General features: G+C 45.0%; 1 protein-coding gene across 1 annotated transcript in view; it reads right to left on the reverse strand.

The window, feature by feature from the left end:
* Window positions 1-1,371: 1,371 nt before the first annotated feature.
* LOC124009817 (apoptosis regulator Bcl-2-like) overlaps window positions 1,372-25,670 on the reverse strand; it is a 49,533-nt gene continuing 25,234 nt past the window's right edge. The window contains exon 2 of the mRNA XM_046322005.1: window positions 1,372-2,549. Within this exon, the coding sequence (XP_046177961.1) occupies window positions 2,415-2,549 (135 nt within the window). The 3' untranslated portion in view covers window positions 1,372-2,414. The remainder of the gene's footprint in view (window positions 2,550-25,670) is intronic.

A 25,670-nucleotide genomic window follows, 5' to 3' on the forward strand; every position in this document is an offset into this window, starting at 1 on the left:
GAGAGAGCAAAATAGTAAATATTATGGATAGTAAGCCTTTCCAGGAAGGTTATGTCATCTCCAACACTAGACAAACACCTAAAGTATTCTGGGAAATGATTGTTTACTCTAAAGAGATGTTGTGATCTGTGCCATTGCAGCGACAGACTCGGAGCAAGGGGGCTCAAATATATCAGTTACTGGGAATACAATGGATGTCACTTCAAAACAATAGAGAGTCTTTGTGTCCAATAGGGATTTTTCTTGTTGGGTATCCCATGTTGGAGTCTGCTACGGTTTGAGAAACTGAGAGAGGTGCACATTCGGAGGTCCTCCTAGATGTGGAATCAACCATTAGCGTAGGCCGTTGGGGGTATGTGGGGCCTCTTTGTCCACTAGATCAGAGCCCAGAGGGAGCTGGAGGATATGTTCTGGGAGATTTGGCAGTTTGGTTCAGTCCCCTTTCAGCGGTGGCTTGGTCTGGGTGGGTGAGACCTTGAGTTCTGGTCATACATATGGGCAGAGGGGGGAGAGAGAGAGAGAGGGAGAGGGAGAGGGAGTGGGAGAAAGAGAGAGAGAGCGCGAGAGAGAGAGTAATAACAAGAGGCAGTGAGAGTACAAGAAATGCATTTCAGAGACATCTGACGGGGAGGGAGTGACGTGAGGCCAAACAGAACCACGCCAGGCCATTCAGGGACACAGTTCTTCCTCCAAGTGAGACATCTTAGAACAGGCTGTAGAGGCGCCTCTAGCAACTGGAGAGGGAGGCTCACTGTCACTGAACCTTTGGAATGAATCCACATCTTATGTTTGACCCCAACACCTTTATCTCTTTTTGTCTGTATCCACATTTCTGCTCATTCTATGACTTTCTCTCCCTCTTTTTGTCTCTCACATATTCTCTTTTTCTCTGTATCTACCTCTATCCCTCGATCCCCCTCTGATCTCGACTAAGCCAGAAATCCAGCTAGGTGGAATAATATTTCTCACTTTCTGTCAGAAACATCTGATCAAACAGCGGTTGGGGCTGCCAAAAGCTCTAAACAACCTGCTGTTCACGCCTTCAATACCTCCCTCTCTCCTCTTTTCAATTACCTCCCTCTATCCTCTCTTCAATACCTCCCTCTATCCTCTCTTCAATACCTCCCTCCATTCTCTCTTTAAAACCTCCCTCTATCCTCTCTTCAATACCTCCCTCTATCCTCTCTTCAATACCTCCCTCCATTCTCTCTTTAAAACCTCCCTCTATCCTCTCTTCAATACCTCCCTCTATCCTCTCTTCAATACCTCCCTCTATCCTCTCTTCAATACCTCCCTCTATTCTCTCTTCAATACCTCCCTCTATTCTCTCTTCAATACCTCCCTCTATTCTCTCTTCAATACCTCCCTCTATTCTCTCTTCAATACCTCCCTCTATTCTCTCTTCAATGCCTCCCTCTATTCTCTCTTCAATAAATACCTCCCTCTATTCTCTCTTTAATACCTCCCTCTATTCTCTCTTCAATGCAATCTTTCTCTTTAATACCTCCCTCGATCTTTCTCTTATTACATTTCATATGGGTCAAATGCAAAAAAAGTGACTCTACTGCATTGTCCAACAGATCTCTCTAAGAGAGGCAGAGCAAGTTGTGTCTGTGGCGCCTAGAAGACGTGTTGTCAGAGCTGGTGTGTGTTACTAACTGTTCTGTGTTCAGAGTTCAGTGATGCTCCTGGTATCCTGGTATATTGCAGTATAGAAGCGGTGGGTGGACAGACACACCGTGCTGGTTAGTAGCGAGCTCCTTCCATTATACATTCAGAGCAGCTGTTGTGTGGAGGAAGTCCTTTGAAGGCGGATTGAAGGGAGTCCCCATAGCGGAACCTTTTGAAAAAACATTTTTGGTTCCAGGTAGAACCCTTTTGGGTTTCATGTAGAATCCTTTCCACTGAGGGTTCTACATGGAACACCAAACAGTTCTACCTGAAACCAAAAAGGGTTCTCCTATGGGGACAACCGAGGAACCATTTTGGAACCCTTCTTCTAAGGGTGTCTATGCTTTCTTTTGCTTCACCGACACATGCTACACAAGTCTACACGAGCACACAAAGGTTTCATGCTACAACTAGTACTCAAGCAGGCAAAACAAAAACGACACCAACCCTCCCTTCCTCTCGTCTCTTTTCAAGCCAAACTTTTTGTGATTACAGTTAAATGGCACGACTTTCATGACATATTTTCTTCTGTGTGGGCAGTGACTCCGTTTCCTGCTGTTGTTTGATTTGTGTCTGTTTTTTTAAGTGAGGGATGAGGAATAGGGAGTTTTTTCCGAGAACGGGGAGAGAAGCTTTGAAGACAGGCAGGTTGGGGATCTTGGAGGGGGCCTTTGAAAAGAGAAAGGAGTGAGAGCAGGAGGGAGGGAGGACAAAAAAGAAAGAGAGAGGGGGGGGGGACTCCTTCACTTCTGTGTAAGGTAAGCTCCGATGGTAAGGCTTGCGGCCCCCAGTGCAGCCAGGCCAAAGACAGTCTTGATGGACGGCCATGAATCGAACACGGAGTCCCTCTGTCTGTCATAGAGCTCAACAAAGGCCTCCTGAAAGATAGACAGTGAGAGAGGCAGAGTTAAAGAGACTGAACAGGATCTTAAGCACTTAGAAATGTGTAACATATTGTACAAATTTGAATTCGTAACTCATCATACAAAATTAATGCCATTGTACACAATTGTGCACAAAATTCGGGGACCCGTTTTGGCTTGTGAGCACAACTTTGAAAACTACTGGTTGACATTATACAAAACCTTTATAATGCATCTTTAATACAAGCAGTGTGTGTATTCCCATGTTCAAAGCTTGCTGGGGGGTCTCTTTTGGAAGCTCCTGCAGATCTAAATGCCCTTGGCCACCATCCAACTTCTGTGTTATTACATGCATGCAGGAAGCCGGATCCATTTCAAACCAGCGCCTCTCACACCCCTTGTGCCTACCCCTTCATAAACACCACACACGCCTGAACGAATGCACACACACACACACACACACACACACACACACACACACACACACACACACACACACACACACACACACACACACACACACACACACACACACACACACACACACACACACACACACACACACACACACACACACACACACACACACACACAAAAACCCTGGGATACTCATGGAAACAACCCAAGACAAACACTCCACATGAAAACACACTCTCAAACCCATGTCACGTGATACACTACTTCCTATTGATGTATTGGTGGGACCTACAGTATACTGTATGTCAGGGATCATCAACTAGATTCAGCCGCGGAGAGGGAGGTCGGGGGGCCAGAACATAATTACAAATCATTTGTAGACTGCAAAGAGACCACAAGAATCCCAAACACATATAATGTTTGACTCAAACATAATAATTTCAAATCTTGCATACATTTGTAAACGATCACGTGTCTCTCTATTATGTGTTGGAAAACCTGGGAACAGATTTCTTCAATTAAAATCAATTGGAGCTGATTTACTGGTGTTTTTACAGTCTTTTATGTCCAACAATTAATTTAAAAATAATTTTATTTTTATGCTCAGAAAACCTCAGGGGGCAAATAAAACCACCCACGGGCCAAATTCGGCCCGCAAGCCACTAGTTGGGGTCATTAATATATTTATGGCAAACACCATATAGCAGCTGTGATTCTCCATATACAGTGAGCACCAAATCTATTGGGACAGTAAGAAATGTGTTGTTGTTTTGGCTCTGTACTCCAGCACTTTGGATTTGAAATGATACAATGACTAGGAGGTTCAAATGCAGACCGTCAGCTTTAATATGAGGGTATTTTCAATCATATCAGGTGAACTGTTTTGAAAATACTGCACTTATTGTACCTCGTCCTCCCATTTTAGGGGACCGAAAGTACTCATACAAATTCACTTGTAAGTGTATTAAAGTACAGTAGTCAAAAGTGTAGTATTTGGGCCCTTATTCCTAGCATGGAATGATTACATCAAGCTTGTGTCTCTACAAACTTGTTGGATGCATTTGCAGTTTGTTTTGCCTCTGTAACTTTCTCACTCATCATTATTCACAATTCATTCAGGATTATCCATAATCATGGTAGCATCCACATTAATGTTGAAGTGTTTAGAAACATATTATATTCTTATTTACAATAAAAGTGACTCAAAAAGGACACAACACATTATTTACCATTTATTTCTATTGGGCACAAAATAATCTGAAACACAACCAAGACAAAACAGCAAAGTCACAAGCTTGATGTAATCATCATGTGCTAGGAATACGGGACCAAATATGAAACTTTTGACTACGTTAATGCACATATAACTGAATTTGTCCCAATACTTTTGGTCCCCTAAAATGGGGGAGAACAGAAAGTGTTCACCCGATATGGATGAAAAAACCCTCAAATGAAAGCTGACAGTCTGCACTTTAACCTCATAGTCATTGTATCATTTCAACACGTGCCACTGCCTAAATACTTTAGGAACTTCATGGTCCTACAACAGGCTGTTAAAGGTGCAACTGCTTCTCCCTAATCTCAGTGAATACAGCCTTTTATAAAACCACCACATATTGTATGTCCTTTTATTGTACAGTATGATATCCACCCCGGCTCAATGTATTTATGACCCATTTGTTGTATGAGGAAATCAAGACGTCCGTTTATAAGCCTTCAGGCCTTGACAGTGGAAACAGCTGTACAGGAAGCTACAGTACAAAGATCCCCCCCAGAAAACCCCATAAATGGTTGCTGTTGATTGTTCTGTATCAAACTGGCCAATGTGGGAAGGAGTGCACCATTGGCTATAAGAGGGGTGTGAGGGTTGAGGGATCAGGACACATGATTGTGTAGCCTTTTCCTCAGAGCTGAAGGAAGCCCCGTTGCTCAAACCCCTGCCCTACAGTAAATCCCTAAACCGAGACTGGTAATACATTGTCGTTACAGCAGTAGCACGAACCCTAACCGAGACTGGTAATACATTGTCGTTACAGCAGTAGCACTAACCCTAACCGAGACTGGTAATACATTGTCGTTACAGCAGTAGCACGAACCCTAACCGAGACTGGTAATACATTGTCGTTACAGCAGTAGCACTAACCCTAACCGAGACTGGTAATACATTGTCGTTACAGCAGTAGCACGAACCCTAACCGAGACTGGTAATACATTGTCGTTACAGCAGTAGCACTAACCCTAACCGAGACTGGTAATACATTGTCGTTACAGCAGTAGCACGAACCCTAACCGAGACTGGTAATACATTGTCGTTACAGCAGCAGCACTAACCCTAACCGAGACTGGTAATACATTGTCGTTACAGCAGTAGCACGAACCCTAACCGAGAATGGTAATACATTGTCGTTACAGCAGTAGCACTAATCCTAACCGAGACTGGTAATACATTGTCGTTACAGCAGTAGCACTAATTCTAACCGAGACTGGTAATACATTGTCGTTACAGCAGTAGCACTAACCCTAACCGAGACTGGTAATACATTGTCGTTACAGCAGTAGCACTAACCCTAACCGAGACTGGTAATACATTGTCGTTACAGCAGTAGCACGAACCCTAACCGAGACTGGTAATACATTGTCGTTACAGCAGTAGCACGAACCCTAACCGAGACTGGTAATACATTGTCGTTACAGCAGTAGCACTAACCCTAACCGAAACTGGTAATACATTGACAATCATATAAGATAATAAACAATTCATTTGAGATGCAATGGATTATAGGTACAAAACACACACAGTAGTGGAGTACTGTTATGACTGGTAACCTGAATTCAATTCTACTTTATTAGTCCCCTGAGGGCCAAGTCTACTTCAGCCTGTCCTGATTAGATCAAGGCTACATTTACCTACATGAATTATGTTATGCACTATTTGTAAAGCAACACAAAATATATGTTTGTTTTAAATTTGCCCTTGAGAGAGAAACTGGGGCATCTTCTTTGAAGATTCACATTGTTATTAAATATTTCCAGAAAAGCAACGCAAAGCCTCACAGGATGACTAAAAAAGGCAATCTGTTTCAAACGGCTACAGAAAAGTATTTCCTGACTCCCTCCTCTCTCTCTCCCTCCTCTCTCTCTCCTTTCCTGCAGCGTTCCTGGGGCCAGAGGCCATTGACACAGTCAGGAGAAAGATAAGCTCAGCGGTGTCTTCATGTTAGGCCCTCTGGTATCGAAACAACCATTCCTCGTCAGACACCATTCACTTAACCAACAGACATGTATCCTATTGTTAGCATTGTTATAATTCTTTTTTTTGTTGTTGCTGAAATTAGTTTAATAGAAAAATATACGAATGCAAAAATGACCAATTGAAAAGGCATGTACTGTGGGTCATTCAACACACTGAAAATACTCCCTCTCCCCCTCCCTGATAATACCCACCCACCAACACACACCCTTCCATCCCTCTCCCTTCATCCTATAAGGCAGTTTTCAGGTATTAATTAGGGTACCTCCGTCAGACCTCCTACTGTGAGGAATGTTCTCCTCTGGCAAAAACACACGTTTCCTGATAACCCTGTTTTCCCACCCACCAAAGGAAAAACAGTTTGCTGAGACAACTACACAGACCTGGTACTGGATGCTTCGAACAGCATGACACCTTACTGCCCTTAGTATGATACAGCTACAGTAGGTACATGATTCAATGGCAGAGAGACAATGTGCATCATGTTTGAGCAAAACCAAAAATGCAATGTCAATGAAATGTGCAGCCTGTCAAAATAATTCAAGTGGAACTAACAGCATTTCCACAACATTAAATCTTATTCAAATCTGTTCTTATACACTCCCAGGAGGAATATGATACATTTTTCAAAATGTTCTGACAAGCCAGTACTTAGATATGGTCATAAATTCTTAGAATGTGTGGGAATGACGTTTACTAAGGCATTTGTTGAAATTCTACAGCAATATAGTGCGGGAAAGCAGTCGTGCGTTTAAATCATTCATTAACACTGCAATAAATAAAACCTCATTTTAAAAAATCTGTCTCGTCCAGGACTCGTGTCTGCGCAGACCGGTGCACCATAGCCAATCAAAGCTTTTAGAAGTCCTTTATGCAAACAAGCCATTTGCCACACAGGCCTGCCATCATTCACTTTCAACTGGACTGTGTGGCACAACAGCACAACAGCAGAACATTAGAACGCATTCGCCATAATCCACTAAATACACCTGAATGGATTTCTGCAAATACAGTGCATTCAGAAAGTACTCAGGCCCCTTCCCTTTTTCCACATTTTGTTACGTTACAGCCTTTTTCTAAAATCGGGTTAAATAAATAAAAATCCTCATCAATCTACACACAATACCCCATAATGACAAAGTGAAAACAGGTTTTTTGAAATGTTTGCAAATGTGTTACAAATACAAAACAGTAATACCTTATTTACATAAGTATTCAGACCCTTTGTTATGAGACTCGCAATTGAGCTCAGGTGCATCCTGTTTCCATTGATCATCCTTGAGAGGTTTCTACAACTTGGTTAGAGTCCACCTGTGGTAAATTCAATTGATTGGACAGGATTTGGAAAGGCACACACCTGTATATATAAGGTCCCACAGTTGACAGTGCATGTCAGAGCAAAAACCAAGCCATGAGGTTGAAGGAATTGTCCATAGAGATATGAGACAGGATTGTGTCGAGGCACAGATCTGGGGAAGGGTAACAAAACATTTCTGCAGTATTGAAAGTCCCGAAGAACACAGTGGCCTCCATCATTCTTAAATGGAAGATGTTTGGAACGACCAAAACTCTTCCTAGACCTGGCCACAATGCCAAACAGCAATTGGAGGAGAAGGGACTTGATCAGGGAGGTGACCAAGAACCCGATGGTCACTCTGACAGAGCTCTAGAGTTCCTCTGTGGAGATGGGTAAACCTTCCAGAAGGACAACCATCTCTGCAGCTCTCCTCCAATCAGGCCTTTATGGTAGAGTGGCCAGATGGAAGACACTCCTCAGTAAAAGGCACATGACAGTCCACTTGAAGTTTGTCAAATGGCACTTCAAGACTCTCAGACCATGAGAAACAAGATTCTCTGGTCTGATGCAACCAAGATTGAACTCTTTAGCCTGAATGCCAAGCGTCACGTCTGGAGGAAACCTGGCACCATCCCTACGGTGAAGCATGGTGGTGGCAGCATCATGCTGTGGGGATGTTTTTAGCGGCAGGGACTGAGAGACTAGTCAGGATAGAGGGAAAAATGAACGGAGCAAAGTACAGAGAGCTCCTTCATGAAAACCTGATCCAGAACACTCAGGACCTCAGACTGGGGCGAAGGTTCACCTTCCAACAGGACAACGACCTGAAGCACATAGCCAAGACAACGCAGCAGTGGCTTCGGGACAAGTCTCCGAATGTCTGTGAGTGGCCCAGCCAGAGCCTGGACTTGAACTTGATCAAACATCTCTGGAGAGACCTGAAAATAGCTGTGCAGCGACACTCCCCATCCAACCTGACAGAGCTTGCGAGGATCTGCAGAGAAGAATGGGAGAAACTCCCCAAATACAGGTGTGCCAAGCTTGTAGCATCATACCAAAGAAGACCCAAGGCTGTAATCACTGCCAAACGTGCTTCAACAAAGTGCTGAGTAAAGGATCTGAATAGTTATGCAAATGTATCATCAGTTAATTTTTTTACATACATAAAATAAATGTTTTTCCTTGTCATCATGGGGTGTAGATTGATGAGGGGAAAAAAACAATTTAATCCATTTTAGAATAAGGCTGTAACGTAACACAATGTGGAATAAGTCTCTGTGTCTGAATACTCTCCGAATGCACTGTAAAATGAACAGAGTAATAATAATAAATAATAATAATAATAATAATATAACAATAATAAATGCCATTTAGCAGACGCTTTTATCCAAAGCGACTTACAGTCATGTGTGCATACATTCTACGTATGGGTGGTCCCGGAGATCGAACCCACTACCCTGGCGTTACAAGCGCCATGCTCTACCAACTGAGCTACAGAGCCAGCAGCGTATGGGAAGTGTGTGTGTGTGTGTGTGTGTGTGTGTGTGTGTGTGTGTGTGTGTGTGTGTGTGTGTGTGTGTGTGTGTGTGTGTGTGTGTGTGTGTGTGTGTGTGTGTGTGTGTGTGTGTGTGTGTGTGTGTGTGTGTGTGTGTGTGTGTGTGTGTGTGTGTGTGCGTGTGCGTGGGTAGAGTCTAGTGAGTGTGCATAGAGCCAGTGCAAGAGAGTCCAGAACAATAAATAGTTAAGGGGGTCAATGTAGATTTTCCGGCTAGGCATTTGATTATCTGTTCAGTAGTCTTATGGTTTGGGGGTAGAAGGTGTTCAGGTGCCTTTTGGCCACTGACTTGGCGCTCCAGTACCGCTTGCCGTGCGCTAGCAGAGAGAGCAGTCTATGACTTTGGTGGCTGGAGTCTTTGACAATGTTTAGGTCCTTCCTCTGACACTGCCTGGTATAGAGGTCCTGGATGGCAGGAAGCTTGGCCCCATTGATATACTGGGCCGTACACACTACCCTCTGTAGTTTCCTTGTGGTCGGATGCCAGGCAGTTGCCATACCAAGCCGTTATGCAGCCAGTCAAGATGCTCTCATTGGTGTTGCTGTATAACTTTTTGAGGATCTGAGTGCACATGCCAAATTTCTTCAGCCTCCTGAGGGGAAAGAGGCGTTGCCGTGCCCTCTTCACGACTGTGTTGGTGTATTTGGACCATGATAGGTCCTTTGTGATGTGGACAGAGGAACTTGAAGCTCTCGACCCGCTCTACCACAGCCCGTTGATGTGAATGGGGGCTTGTTCAGCCCTCCATTTCCTGTAGTCCACGATAAGCTCCTTTGTCTTGAGGGAGAGGTTGTTCTCCTGGCACCACACACTACCAGGTCTCTGACCTCCTCCCTATAGGCTGTATCATCGTCGCAGGTGATCAGGCCTACCACCTTCATGTCGTCGGCAAACTTGATGGTGTTGGAGTCGTGCGCATATACAGTACCAGTTAAAAGTTTGGACACACCTACTCTATTTGCTTATTTGAGCTGTTGTTGCCATAATATGGACTTGGTATTGTACCAAATAGGACTATCTTCTGTATACCACCCCTACCTTGTCACAACACAACTGATTGGCTCAAACGCATTAAGGAAAGAAATTCTACAAATGACCTTTTAACAAGGCACACCTGTTAATTGAAATGCATTCCAGGTGACTACCTCATGAAACAGGTTGAGAGAATGTCAAGACTGTGCAAAGCTGCCATCAAGGCAAAGGGTGGCTACTTTGAAGAATCTCAAATATAAAATATATTTGTATTGTTTACCACTTTGTTGGTTACTACATGATTCCATATGTGTTATGTCATATTTTTGACGTCTTCACTACTATTCTACAATGTAGAAAATAGTCCAAATAAAGAAAAACCCTGGAATGAGGAGGTGTGCCCAAACTTTTGACTGGTACTGTATGTGAAAATGTTAATATTTTCTCCTACAACCTTATCAAAATAATCCATACAATTTTACTATACTCCTGAAAGAATGCCTGTCAGGCACCCAGAAATGTGATATCGCTGTTGGAGATGCAAAACCCCCAAAAGGAACCGTACTACGTATGCTGCGGTCCTTTGACAAAGTGACACCATTTTGGGCTAATGTCTGTGCTATCATATTGTGTCTAGTCATTTATATCCATCCGTCTCCACAACTGTGTATGTTTTGGAAAAGTAAATATTGGTGACCAAAGAAAGTTTTGTTAACCTACGTGTAATTGCTGCAAAAAAAATCGAACTATCATTTGAAAAGCATCATGTTCACCTTCAATAACTGTCAAGGGGTTCGTAACTGGTGGCATGGAAGTCACACGCAGGAGAGCAGAACTTGGTAAATAGCCGGAGTCTTGAGTTGAACGTACATAACTACCGGCATACAAAAGTAACAAAACACATGGGCACAAAAACCCGTATCGCACCAGTCACTTAAAGCACACGTACTTACAACAAACAATTCCTGACAAGAACATGGGGGAAACAGAGGGAACATATACAACATTTAATTAGGGAATTGAAACTAGGTGAGTGCGACAACCAGACAAAACAAATGGAACATGTAAAATAGATCGATGATGGCTAGAACGCCGCCCAAACAGGGAGAGGAACCGACTTCGGCAGAAGTCGTGACAATGACGAACTGGAGGGCTGAACTATGTAGTTATATTCCATTCCATTCTGAGTTTTTGAAAGCTGGGCAGAGAAGGGACATGTTTGTTAGTCTTATATTGACCATCTTGAGGATTGTGACATTTCCATGTGAGGGGGATTTGATGTATGTATATGTGTATTGAAAGGGGAAGCTACTGTGTATTTTTGTGTGTTCGTGGACAGGCGTGGGCATGTTGTGTCGTGTATCAATTGTGGTAGTTGTGTTGTTTTTGTGTTGTTTCAGTTTATTTCGGTTTCATTTTTGCTTTGATGTTTGTACTTATATATATTTTTTTAAAGAGAGTTATTATATATTCCGGTCCTATACATTGAATGTTTTGTATGTGACAACTGGGTTAACATTCCATTTTTAGAAAAGCCCAGAAGGTTGACGTGTGAAATAACTTCGGACAGGAAGCACCAGGGGTTGAGGGGCTACAGAGGGTCAGTCAGTCAGGTGGATATCATAAGACCATGGTGTGGTACTGTATCATGCTCTCTAGTTCAGCTCCCAGACACCAGTTAGGATAACATGTGACTACTGTTGAAAAAAACAACAACTAGAGGTTAGTCTCTCTCTCTCCCTGTCCTCCACTCTCCCTCTCTCCTCTCTCTCCCTCCCTCCCTCTCACCCTTCTTCCCTCCCCTTTGCCAAATGCAAGGTCCGAGGAGACAGGGAAGTGGCCTTTAGCTTACGCTGAGATGGTGAAATATCATTACACTATCCACAATAACAAAAACAAGACAAGTAGTTTGCCCTTCACCAAGACCATCTTCTAGTTTCAGTAGGTGATTGGCTGGGGAATCAGTCCAAGGTTACCTTTCTTTCAGCGCTGAAGATCACCAAGAGTGTTTTGTTGATTGACACTTTTTAAAAGGTCAGGAGTCACACGGGTGCCAAGCATCTAACACAAATCTATCCCAACCTTATGTCAGGCCCAGTAAATCTTTTTTGCTTTTTATTTGACAACATTCACATTGCCACATAACACATCCCTTGGAGACCCACAGCAGTACTCTCTGGGAAAAAGGAGAGAAACAAAATGAGGGAAATAGAGGATCACTGGTTTACTTTTCTCACCAGCAGGACTGTCTTCTCTTGACCTCTGGTTTACTTTTCTCACCAGCAGGACTGTCTTCTCTTGACCTCTGGTTTACTTTTCTCACCAGCAGGACTGTCTTCACTTGACCTCTGGTTTACTTTTCTCACCAGTAGGACTGTCTTTTCTTGACCTCTGGTTTACTTTTCTCACCAGTAGGACTGTCTTTTCTTGACCTCTGGTTTACTTTTCTCACCAGCAGGACTGTCTTCTCTTGACCTCTGGTTTACTTTTCTCACCAGTAGGACTGTCTTTTCTTGACCTCTGGTTTACTTTTCTCACCAGTAGGACTGTCTTCTCTTGACCTCTGGTTTACTTTTCTCACCAGCAGGACTGTCTTCTCTTGACCTCTGGTTTACTTTTCTCACCAGTAGGACTGTCTTTTCTTGACCTCTGGTTTACTTTTCTCACCAGCAGGACTGTCTTTTCTTGACCTCTGGTTTACTTTTCTCACCAGTAGGACTGTCTTCTCTTGACCTCTGGTTTACTTTTCTCACCAGCAGGACTGTCTTCTCTTGACCTCTGGTTTACTTTTCTCACCAGTAGGACTGTCTTCTCTTTCTTGACCTCTGGTTTGCTTTTCTCACGATGCAGATCTTCAGCATTGTCTCTTGTAGAGTGTCCCTCGGTGTAGCGGGAGTTTAACTATACTGTCCCTAAGAGTGGAACAGGAAATTCCCAAATTCCTCTCCAGTCCTGGGTATCCTGGGTTTCCCCTGTTCGTTAGTGTGAATGGATAACTAGCCCACACTTGCCTTGTGTGTGAAAGAGGAGTAGACAGACAGACAGACAGACAGACAGACAGACAGACAGACAGACAGACAGACAGACAGGCAGGCAGGCAGGCAGGCAGGCAGGCAGGCAGGCAGGCAGGCAGGCAGGCAGGCAGGCAGGCAGGCAGGCAGGCAGGCAGGCAGGCAGGCAGGCAGGCAGGCAGGCAGGCAGGCAGACAGACAGACAGACAGACAGACAGACAGACAGACAGACAGACAGACAGACAGACAGACAGACAGACAGACAGACAGACAGACAGACAGACAGACAGACAGACAGACAGACAGACAGACAGACAGACAGACAGACAGACAGACAGACAGACAGACAGACAGACAGACAGACAGACAGACAGACAGACAGAGGCAGTTGATTTAAACACCACCAGGCAGCAGGGCCTTTGCCAAAACAGATCAATTATTAAGCCAGTTATCTTTGTTGTTTTACATTTCGCTGGCTAATTACGGCCAGCCTGGGAGTTCTCTTCTCCTTATTACGGCCACAGAGAAGGAGGGATGAGAGGAGGAGGAGGAGGATAAAAGATGACATTCATCTAAACGTTGTGTCTTCAGAGCAACATCCACTAAAGCAAGCGTGTCCCATGATGTGTCTGCTCTACACTACCATAACATACACAAAGGGTATAGCACATACTCTGCAGACAGGACATGAAAGTGTGTTGTCTAATGAGGATCTTGCTGTTTCCCCAAAAGCTCATTAAACATAAAACTCATAGAGAAAGAAGTCTGTGAGGGGAAGAGGGTGGGCAGAGAGAAAGAAGTCTGTGAGGGGAAGAGGGTGGGCAGAGAGAAAGAAGTCTGTGAGGGGAAGAGGGTGGGCAGAGAGAAAGAAGTCTGTGAGGGGAAGAGGGTGGGCAGAGAGAAAGAAGTCTGTGAGGGGAAGAGGGTGGGCAGAGAGAAAGAAGTCTGTGAGGGGAAGAGGGTGGGCAGAGAGAAAGAAGTCTGTGAGGGGAAGAGGGTGGGCAGAGAGAAAGAAGTCTGTGAGGGGAAGAGGGTGGGCAGAGAGAAAGAAGTCTGTGAGGGGAAGAGGGTGGGCAGAGAGAAAGAAGTCGGTGAGGGGAAGAGGGTGGGCAGAGAGAAAGAAGTCTGTGAGGGGAAGAGGGTGGGCAGAGAGAAAGAAGTCTGTGAGGGGAAGAGGGTGGGCAGAGAGAAAGAAGTCTGTGAGGGGAAGAGGGTGGGCAGAGAGAAAGAAGTCTGTGAGGGGAAGAGGGTGGGCAGAGAGAAAGAAGTCTGTGAGGGGAAGAGGGTGGGCAGAGAGAAAGAAGTCTGTGAGGGGAAGAGGGTGGGCAGAGAGAAAGAAGTCTGTGAGGGGAAGAGGGTGGGCAGAGAGAAAGAAGTCTGTGAGGGGAAGAGGGTGGGCAGAGAGAAAGAAGTCGGTGAGGGGAAGAGGGTGGGCAGAGAGAAAGAAGTCTGTGAGGGGAAGAGGGTGGGCAGAGAGAAAGAAGTCGGTGAGGGGAAGAGGGTGGGCAGAGAGAAAGAAGTCTGTGAGGGGAAGAGGGTGGGCAGAGAGAAAGAAGTCTGTGAGGGGAAGAGGGTGGGCAGAGAGAAAGAAGTCTGTGAGGGGAAGAGGGTGGGCAGAGAGAAAGAAGTCTGTGAGGGGAAGAGGGTGGGCAGAGAGAAAGAAGGAGGCAGATAAGGGAAGGCTAAAGAAACAGAAAAACTATAAGCTAGCTATTGGGGAGAATCTCTCATTTGAGTAAATATTGCTACATTTGTTTATTGATCAAGCAGGAAATCCTGCCTGTATCTATACATATTTATGTTTAAAATGTGCAACTAGGGTTGTTGCAGTGGCCATATTACCGCCACATCGACGGTCACGAGTCATGAAGGCAGTCAAATTACACGTGACCGTTTAGTCACGGTAATGAGGTTTTTCCAAGCTCTTATGCTGCTGATGGTCATTAGTAGCTCACCAAACTGGCTAACAGCCTGTCACTCAACACTCTATTGTCCCTCTTTGTTAACCACTCAACACAGAATAGGCGCATGTGCACACTCCCTCAAATCGTTTGGAGAAAATATCCTTTCTATTTTATTCAGCTTTGTTCAATTCTATTCTTCATACTATAAAATAATGCCACAGATTCTAAGCAAATCTTGTCTGCTAAAAGAACTAGTGTAGCCCACAGCCATTTGCCATGGCCAGATCAGGACCCAACATAAGAGCAACTCAACTATTCTGTTCTTCTGAAATAGATACATTTTCTTAATTTCCTGCAGTTTAAAATAAATCATGGATTTATTGTGAAGTTGTAGGTTATATTACATGGATTTGTTGTGAAGTTGTAGGCTGTATTACATGGATTTATTAGACTTTTTCAAATGTAGATGTTCCAAAGGTCTGCATCAGTGTGTGGAAGCCAGGAGATGCTAAATGTGTTTATGTTAATTAACGGTCAATTACCGTGAGACCGACAGTTATTTGCTTGACAATCACCGGCTGACGAAATGTTGTGACCATCACAGCCCTATGTGCAACCTAAACAGATGCCGTCCAGACATCATCCACACAATCCTGTCCACTCCAGACAAAATAGGTGACAAGACGGCAACCTCGAGTCTGAGGCGACCAGGTCGCTCGGTGTGTTAAGAGTCTCTGGAGTGTAATCCATTGACCTGCTGCCTGCAGGAAAACAGATGACTGAGGCGTTTTCAGACACTCATTACCCAGAAAAGAAACATGGCGTCAGCAGCATAGGCTCAGGAGATAAAGCTAGGGACACTGCCTGAGTCCTTGGATAGCATCGGTATTAGGAAACACACAGAAGCAAACTGAAAGCGTGGCTGTACAGTCACAAAGAAAATAGAGAAGGGGAGCGATAATCTGGAATGTTCGTTTTGTGTGTGTGTGTGGGGGGGGGGGGTTAAAACAACAACAAGCAATATAACTTTTAATTTATCATACTAGCTACCAAATCATAGAGAATGAGTATCGAATGGGAAGAGAGGTCACTTAACTGTACGTTGCGTTGCTACTGTAGAGATGCCTACTTAGGACAAGGACATACTGAAAAACATGTCATGCATTATCATGACAATATGCCTGCTTCCACCTAATGGCAAGTTTCAATGCTTGTCTGACCATGATCATCTTTGTAAAGAGGACATGACTGTATGTTTAAATGAAGTAATATCAGCAATCATGCTGGATTGTCTGGCCATATGTCTGTGTTTTAGGCAGAGGCTGCACTATTGCTGGGGGAATATGCCACGGAACAAGTGAACTCTATCCTCTCCAGAATGACCTGCAAATGGCCCCGTTGCTTCTGATAAATATTCTAATATGTGTCAGCATCATGGGTGTGTTTACAAAACAGTGAGCTCTCACGGGTCTTCTTCTCCTCCCCTGGAACATGTAACGTGATAGCCCAGTAAATCACCGGAGGCTGTCATGACAGGTCACATCTGGATCATCTCCATTATTCATCTTTTAACACCGCCAGCAGACCTCTTTATGCATGTGACAGACACACTGTTCCACGGGAGTAGGGAGTAGGAGTAACTGTAGGCCTGCAGTGTATTTTGGATTTATGTTCCTCAGTGACAGTAAAACAAGAGTGAAACCAGATCCTATTTAGGTGGGTGTATGACACCTTGGCTCGTTCACATCATATACGGTTGACTCTTTGAATTGTAAAAACAACTCTCATATTCTACAAACAACCTTTGTTACCCTTGACTGAACTCCAGTGTCATTTGATTATAGTCGGTCCTGTATTGTAACAGAATTCATTGTATGAGACATCTTTGATCCTGAAGCAAACCAAGAGCAGTGTGACCTGGCTGGATGCAGACAGACTGCGTCTCCTATCTGATTGGTTAGCGTCCTACCTCCTCCTGTCCAGGCTGGGTGGATTAGTTTATCGGCGCTCTGCAGCACACCTTAGTCTACGCTCAGAGCTCAGAGAGCATATTATTTACAGGCACAGTGGGGCACATTCTGAATAAACATGACAGAGAAAATACATCAAAGGAAAGGCCAAAAAGCCACAGACCTGCTTGGCAAGTCAGACAATACCTTCTCTAATAGTCTGTCTGACCTTACAAAGATATCTTCTCCGGCTCTTCTCTCTAGCTCTCCTCTCAGTAACGCGATGACCATCCAACTCCACATTAACCTCAACTTTCCAGACAAGCGTTCAATAACACCGATGCAACACAAACAAGCAAAGCGCTCCCATCACATATAAAGCTCCCCTTAGTGCGCTAACAAAAGGAGAGCGTCAGCTGCGAGCCTCTGCTGTCTGTCTGTACACGCAGGGTAAGAAGAGGAGCAGGAGCAGGAAGTGGCTGAAAGGAACACAACACACTGCTGGTCTCTCTCCCTGCTATAAATAACAGCAGGCTAGCTGGCCAGGTCAGAGCTGCTGCTGCCCAATCTAATAAAGCTGCTCTCTCTCATCTCCCCATCTCCAGAGCCCTGGCGGTTTAAAAGGCCAGAGATGACGCGTGAGTAAGAGAGGAGAGAATGGAACAGAACAGGGTGGCTGAGTCACCACGTACCTCACCCCGAAGGAGGTGGGGAGGGAGGGTGAGGTATGGGTCATTTGGGCATGAGGATAGGAAGTCTGCCACTTTGTTCTCTCCTTGGATGCCCAGCAGAGTGGACTGATAGGATTGCTAGATATCCTAGTGATGACGTCTGTTGGCTTTAACAATTTAACACTGATACCATGGGGTTTATTGAAAATGAGTCAACTGTGGGTTCTTTTCCTGGATTAGGTGCACAAGAAGATTATACCTAACTGGTTTGTTTTAATCATTTAATCATCATGGACAAGAGAAGGACATCTTGAAAATAGATACTTAGTGGTGTGTGTGGTATCTGAAGCACGTCAAAGTAAAGTCCCCTTACATGGAAAAACGTATGCCGCAATGCTTGATTACCACCCTGTGGTAAATTGTTCAAGCAATGATTAGAAACCAGGTTTCACAGCTGCTCAATCCCAGTCCTGTGCTGCATTCCCCATTCACTGCCAGCACTCTATCAGACGGAAATCAGTGCAACAAGGGGGTGGGATCCAAAATGATTGACACAATGCTCCCCAGCCATGCCCAAGCCCCAGTGCCACTGTAGGCCTGATACAGCCTCACAGACTGTGGGAACAGGCAGATTCTCAGGTGGCCTGTTGCTTCTCTTCTTTTGTGACAAGTACCCCATGTGGGAGAGGTTCATTTCCTGTGACAGCGGCTGCACCACCGGTCTGTCCTTCAGACAACACCTCACACCATCTCCGTGGGCTTCTCCCATGTGGTTATTATGACGTGCGTGTTACACTGCTTATGAGCACTTAGAGTGTTTTCTGTGGAGTTACTGTGTTTTCTGTGGAGTTACTGTGTTTTCTGTGGAGTTACTGTGTTTTCTGTGGAGTTACCGTGTTTTCTGTGGAGTTACCGTGTTTTCTGTGGAGTTACTGTGTTTTCTGTGGAGTTACTGTGTTTTCTGTGGAGTTACTGAGTTTTCTGTGGAGTTACTGTGTTTTCTGTGGAGTTACCGTGTTTTCTGTGGAGTTACTGTGTTTTCTGTGGAGTTACTGTGTTTTCTGTGGAGTGGATACTTGTGCTTTTACTGTTTCCAGGCCCCTGACTGAGTTTTACGCAAACTTATTGGAAAAGGTTTGTGTTCTCTAGGAAAAGCATGCGTCAGTTCCCCCTTGTCTACCCTGGCTAAACGCTCAGTGGATCAGTTGTTGTGAGATCACTTCCTGTGGGGGTGGGTGTGGTGATGACGATAACATCACTGTCTGGTTTGAGGCTGTATGGCTTCTCTGCTGTGGTAAAGCCAACCATGATCCATGACCAAGTCACAGAGGCTGTATGTTCCTGTAACTAAGGGAGGCCTCCAGACAAGCCAAACACTCCTTCAAACTAATACCATGGAGAAAGGGTGGAGGCACAGCTGGAGTGAACTCGATCTGCTAGTGTTTAATGTTTGCAGGCCTACCTAAAACCAGTAAGGCTAACCAATAGACTACACAGGCAGTTCAACTTCAAAGATAGCTCACGCAATTTAATTCAAAGAGCTACTAATATGCTTTTAATACTAACATGCTTTTAATACTAATATTTATTATTAAGAACAAATTCTTATTTTCAATGACGGCCTAGGAACAGTGGGTTAACTGCATTATTCAGGGGCAGAACGACAGATTTTTGTCAGCTCGGGGATTCGATCTTGCAACCTTTCGGTTACTAGTCCAACACTCTATGCTTTTAATACTAATATGCTTTTAATACTAATATGCTTTTAATACACACCAAAAAGGTAGTGTGGTGCTTACTTAACATTATATGCTTTAGTAAATGAAATCAAGCTTTTCAAGAGTGAGCTAATTACACCCCACCTCAGTTTATGAGGTTCGGTAGTAGCCCACATTATCATCATCCAAGAGAGACTTATCTAAGTCAGAGGAGTAAGTATTAGCTAGAACATCAAAGCCTGACAGCTGCTGTATCACAGAGTCTCTCCTTTCATAACAGCGATGTCTTGTAATGTAGAGTGAGCCTGTGATGATCTCTCGTCAGTTTTGGCATCGAGATAGAAGGGAGCAGGTTTCGTGATGTGATTGGTGTACATGAGGCTGCGGTTTCAGGTTCGTCTTTTGGGACATGTAAATGAGAGGCCAGTCTGCTGGGAGCTGCAGGATCTCAGATGACTGCTTATTGTCAGGTAAAACAATCATCTTCATGAAGTAGGCTCTCCCTCTGGAACGGCTTTGGTGAGGAAAGAAGCTGAGATTCACTAACCTGCATCTGAAATGGCACCCTATTCCCTTTTTAGCATGGGCCCCTAGTCACAAGAAGAGCATGATATAAGGAATAAGGAAGGGAATTAGGGAAAGCTGAAGGGCTACCCACAGAAGTTGTTGATTTACCGCAGACTGGGATTCTGGAATGCGTGACAAAGCTGTCTCTCTTTCTCGGAGCATGAGGTCATTGTCAAACGGGGGGAGTACGAATGTGTTCCACGCAAAACCATTTTCAGACTGAGTTTGACAAAAGCATGACCAAAACGATACTTTTTCAGTCGTTCAATATTGTCAGAAACGTCCGTCATGCCAAAACCAACTCATTTTATGTCTCCAGCAACAACAAAAAAGACCCTCTCCTCCCCCTCCCCTTCTGCCTGGGAAACAAGGTAAAAGTTCACCAATCCTCCCCTCCCCTCTCTCTCTCTCTCTCTCTCTCTCTCTCTCTCTCTCTCTCTCTCTCTCTCTCTCTCTCTCTCTCTCTCTTCTCTCTTCTCTCTCTCTCTCTCTCTCTCTCTCTCCCTCTCCCTCTCCCTCTCTCTCTCTCTCTCCACTCTCACTCTGTCTTCAGAAACCAGCTTATTTTCATCCCAGGCCAAGGGGAAGGAATGAGAAGAATGCATTGATGTGAGGAGACAAACAACTCCACTCAGTGTCTAAACTGAGGGGGCTATGACAGCTTTTCACCCTTAGATGCCTCATCTGACTGCCTATCTCCCTCAGATGAGCTAGCTAGCTTGCTGCCCATGAAGAACATAGCATAGCTCACTACTCCACCAGCATTACACAATAAAAAATAATACATCCTCGCTAAGGACAGGCCAACACTCCTCGATTGCCTGGTCTGATGTGTTAAGACAATGAGAAGCAGAAGGACAGAAAGACAGAATACACTGAGTACATCTTTGACTCGTATTTCGTCAGCCCTGCTGCAACTAAAGACCTGAATAGCCTTCTCTGTTCGGTTAGCCATTTCTTCATGAACTACTCATTGGAGAGAGCGTAACACATTGTACATATTGGGCCTGTGACCTTCACTGTCTATGTGCAGAGAGTCCAAATGGAAACAGGCCCAGCCCGTCTGATGAACGCCAATAAATAGTCTATTGTGACATTATAAGTCTAGTGTGGAAAAGGTGTGGAGAGCTTAGGTGTCACTTTCACAATAGAGTGAGGCTTCTAGCATTTTTGTCAACAGCTCCTTACTCCCTGGTACACATGTAAGGATCCGCGGAATATGTCAATGGAGTGGCAACAAACGGCCCATTGGCTGTCTATTTAGAGGCCAAATAAACAAGTGCATGATGTCCTGAATGCTACAACTGAAAAGATCTGAACTAAAAATGTTCGCTTTTCTTAAACCAAGAAGTTACTTCAACTTGCTTGACAAGTGAAAAGTTGACTTGAGACTATGGGCCCATAATCCATTTTCTGATTATAACCATTTGTAATGTAATGTTTAGCGATTTTACTGTTTTTCTTTGCCAGTTTATTATCAGCAGAAGAAACTGAGGGGAAACAGATGACTCGTTTCAGATGACTTTTCACATTCAAAAACAAGTTGTACATCCAAATCATTACACAAGTGTGTTCCAATTCTTGGTTTGGCATCAGTTATCCAGATTCTGTCATAATTTACCCTTAACCTAGGCAATTACTTTCTGGCTGTGACAACCCTTTACCCTGGTATTAAGCCATCCATCCTCACTGGCCTTGCCACTCATTAACCTGGTATTAAGCCATCTACCCTCACTGGCCTTGCCACTCATTACCCTGGTATTAAGCCATCCATCCCTCACTGGCCTTGCCACTCATTACCCTGGTATTAAGCCATCCATCACTTACTGGCCTTGCCACTCATTACCCTGGTATTAAGCCATCCATCCCTTACTGGCCTTGCCACTCATTACCCTGGTATTAAGCCATCCATCCCTCACTGGCCTTGCCACTCATTACCCTGGTATTAAGCCATCCATCACTTACTGGCCTTGCCACTCATTACCCTGGTATTAAGCCATCCATCCCTTACTGGCCTTGCCACTCATTACCCTGGTATTAAGCCATCCATCCCTCACTGGCCTTGCCACTCATTACCCTGGTATTAAGCCATCTACCCTCACTGGCCTTGCCACTCATTACCCTGGTATTAAGCCATCCATCGCTCACTGGCCTGGCCACTCATTACCCTGGTATTAAGCCATCTACCCTCACTGGCCTTGCCACTCATTACCCTGGTATTAAGCCATCCATCCCTCACTGGCCTTGCCACTCATTACCCTGGTATTAAGCCATCTATCCTCACTGGCCTTGCCACTCATTACCCTGGTATTAAGCCATCCATCCCTCACTGGCCTGGCCACTCATTACCCTGGTATTAAGCCATCCATCCTTCACTGGCCTTGCCACTCATTACCCTGGTATTAAGCCATCCATCCCTCACTGGCCTTGCCACTCATTACCCTGGTATTAAGCCATCCATCCCTCACTGGCCTTGCCACTCATTACCCTGGTATTAAGCCATCCATCCTTCACTGGCCTTGCCACTCATTACCCTGGTATTAAGCCATCCATCCCTCACTGGCCTTGCCACTCATTACCCTGGTATTAAGCCATCCATCCCTCACTGGCCTTGCCACTCATTACCCTGGTATTAAGCCATCCATCCTTCACTGGCCTTGCCACTCATTACCCTGGTATTAAGCCATCCATCCTTCACTGGCCTTGCCACTCATTACCCTGGTATTAAGCCATCTACCCTCACTGGCCTTGCCACTCATTACCCTGGTATTAAGCCATCCATTCCTCACTGGCCTTGCCACTCATTACCCTGGTATTAAGCCATCCATCCCTTACTGGCCTTGCCACTCATTACCCTGGTATTAAGCCATCTACCCTCACTGGCCTTGCCACTCATTAACCTGGTATTAAGCCATCCATCCCTCACTGGCCTTGCCACTCATTACCCTGGTATTAAGCCATCCATCCCTTACTAGCCTTGCCACTCATTACCCTGGTATTAAGCCATCTACCCTCACTAGCCTTGCCACTCATTACCCTGGTATTAAGCCATCCACCCTTCACTGGCCTTGCCACTCATTACCCTGGTATTAAGCCATCCATCCTTCACTGGCCTTGCCACTCATCACCCTGGCGTAGCACAAGCTGTCTCTTCCTGGTCCTGCAGATTGTGTGGCTTGATGCTATGCCAGAGGACCACAGTGTCTGTGTGATGTGGTAGAGCTAGAGCTCCTGTTTAGCCTGTGGTCTTGTACTATGTCCTTAATTAAGCAGGCTGTTTGTAGTTTGATGATCCCCCCCCCCACACACACCTTCAACCGGTCTCCTTCTTCACTCCAAACCCACCTCTCCCTCCTCACCCAACCTCCCAATGTACCTCCTTCACTCCCTCCCTCCCTCCCTCCCTCCCTCCCTCCCTCCCTCCCTCCCTCCCTCCCTCCCTCCCTCCCTCCCTCCCTCCCTCCCTTCCCTCCCTCCCTCCCGACCCGTCTACCAACCTGCCTCCCCAACCTTTCAACCCTTCCTCTCCTCTCCTCACCTGTTAACATCACCTATTGATCAAAGCCATTCTAATCACTACTTCTGTGGTCGGCAGTTTTTATCCAGTGGCACTTTTTTACCCACACGCCCTTTTTGTAATGGAGCGCCGTGTGCGCAATATTCTTCATCCATTAACTTGGAGCTAGATTAAAGGACAGGGATAGAAGCTCAAAGGATCTTGTTTCTACATGGCTGGACTGAACATACTGTGTCAGTCCCAAATGGAACCCTAATCCCTATTTAGGGCACTACTTTTGACCAGGGCCCAAGAAGCCACTGTATGATGGATGGATCGAGGGATGATCGAACAAGTCAAACGAATTGCCAACGGTTTGCCCTCGTCAGAATATAAATCAAAAGATGTGTCAAGAGTTTCTTGAGTGTTCGGTACTGAGTGTTCTGTACTGAGTGTTCTGTACTTGTGACCTAACGGAAGGCCCTATGGTGAGTCAACAACATTTGAAAGAGAAAGGTGTTGTGGTTCTTTCTTCATAACACTGGGTGTTTTTCTTTTGTAGCGCTGCTGCTCACCACCAAGTGTCATAAAATTGCTGAGAAGATAAATGAAACCCGTTTATGGGTCTTATTACTGACTTAATGAACTTGTGTTGGCAATATTCATGGACGTAAACCATGTCTAGACGTGTCTATGGGCTGCTTGTATTCTTCTTGTTTGGTCCTAACAAGCAAACAGGAGCACTTCATAACTGGATCTAGTCATAACAAGGTTTTTTGAACTTTCTCACTTAAAACTATGATGCTAAACAGACCAGTGTAGAATAGAGGGATAGTGTGCCGTCCTCCTGATATACCGCAGTCTATCTCCGATACTCCTCCACCATCCCCTTGACAGTGACAAGATTCCTAGATGAACATAATGTAGACCCTTCAGAATAGCATAGACATCTTCTAGGAGCCTGAGGAAGAGTGTGCCCCCAGAGGGCTAACGACAAAATGGAACGTTTTCTCCCTTAAGCTGACAGGATCTGCTTGTTGGTGTGTGAGGAGGATATGTGGCTCATTGCTTGAGAAGTTTAAGTGAGTGAAGTTTACTTGATCGATGTGGGACACTTTGGCGTACCCTCCCAGTACCGTAGGTGGGAACGATGCCCCAGTGAGCTTTCGTCTCTTTGACATGCGCATCACTTTCCCCACACCATCAAAGGTCTGGAGGAGTTTCCTCGGTTACAAGAAATCACATGAAGAACGAGCAGAAAATATGCCTAACTCACAACATTATTGTGAGTCTACTTACCAATCATCCTAATTTCGTTTGGACACATTGTGCTTTGCTCAGCATTTCAGAGAAATGTCGATAATGCCCATGCTGTTTGTTAATGACCAGTGTTGTGCCCAGTGGCTTGTGGGATTTCCCAGGGGTGGCGGCTGGGCTGGGCTGTTGTGGCTGTAGTTGTATCACCATGGTATCGCATGGTTAACAGGAAGCTAAGCTACGCAGCCCAGGGCCATCTGCCCACTGCCCTCCATGGCACCCATGTCACCCTGTGACAACACAACATTATTGACTCAGACCACTACATCCACTTCTCTCTGTATGTCTGTACTGTATGTGTGTGTTTGTGTGTCTGCAGTGCACAAGGCTACTGTGACAACACAACATTATTGACTCAGACCACTACATCCACTTCTCTCTGTATGTCTGTACTGTATGTGTGTGTTTGTGTGTCTGCAGTGCACAAGGCTACTGTGACAACACAACATTATTGACTCAGACCACTACATCCACTTCTCTCTGTATGTCTGTACTGTATGTGTGTGTTTGTGTGTCTGCAGTGCACAAGGCTACTGTGACAACACAACATTATTGACTCAGACCACTACATCCACTTCTCTCTGTATGTCTGTACTGTATGTGTGTGTTTGTGTGTCTGCAGTGCACAAGGCTACTGTGACAACACAACATTATTGATTCACACAAACACGTCCACTACTGTATTTTCTGTGTGTGTGTGTGTGTGTGTGTGTGTGTGTGTGTGTGTGTGTGTGTGTGTGTGTGTGTGTGTGTGTGTGTGTGTGTGTGTGTGTGTGTGTGTGTGTGTGTGTGTGTGTGTGTGTGTGTGTGTGTGTGTGTGTGTGTGTGTGTGTGTGTGTGTGTGTGTGTGTGTGTGTGTGTGTGTGTGTGTGTGTGTGCGTGCATGGCTACTATTTGGTCAGTGAACCTTAACAACTGCTAGGCTTACTCTCCATGCCACAGTCTCCCTGAGAGAGCTTTGTACGGCAATGATAAGGCACAAATAGTAATAATATTATTTTATTGTGTCCC

This window comes from Oncorhynchus gorbuscha, linkage group LG22, assembly GCF_021184085.1.
Source record: "Oncorhynchus gorbuscha isolate QuinsamMale2020 ecotype Even-year linkage group LG22, OgorEven_v1.0, whole genome shotgun sequence".
In the NCBI taxonomy this organism is placed as follows: domain Eukaryota; kingdom Metazoa; phylum Chordata; class Actinopteri; order Salmoniformes; family Salmonidae; genus Oncorhynchus; species Oncorhynchus gorbuscha.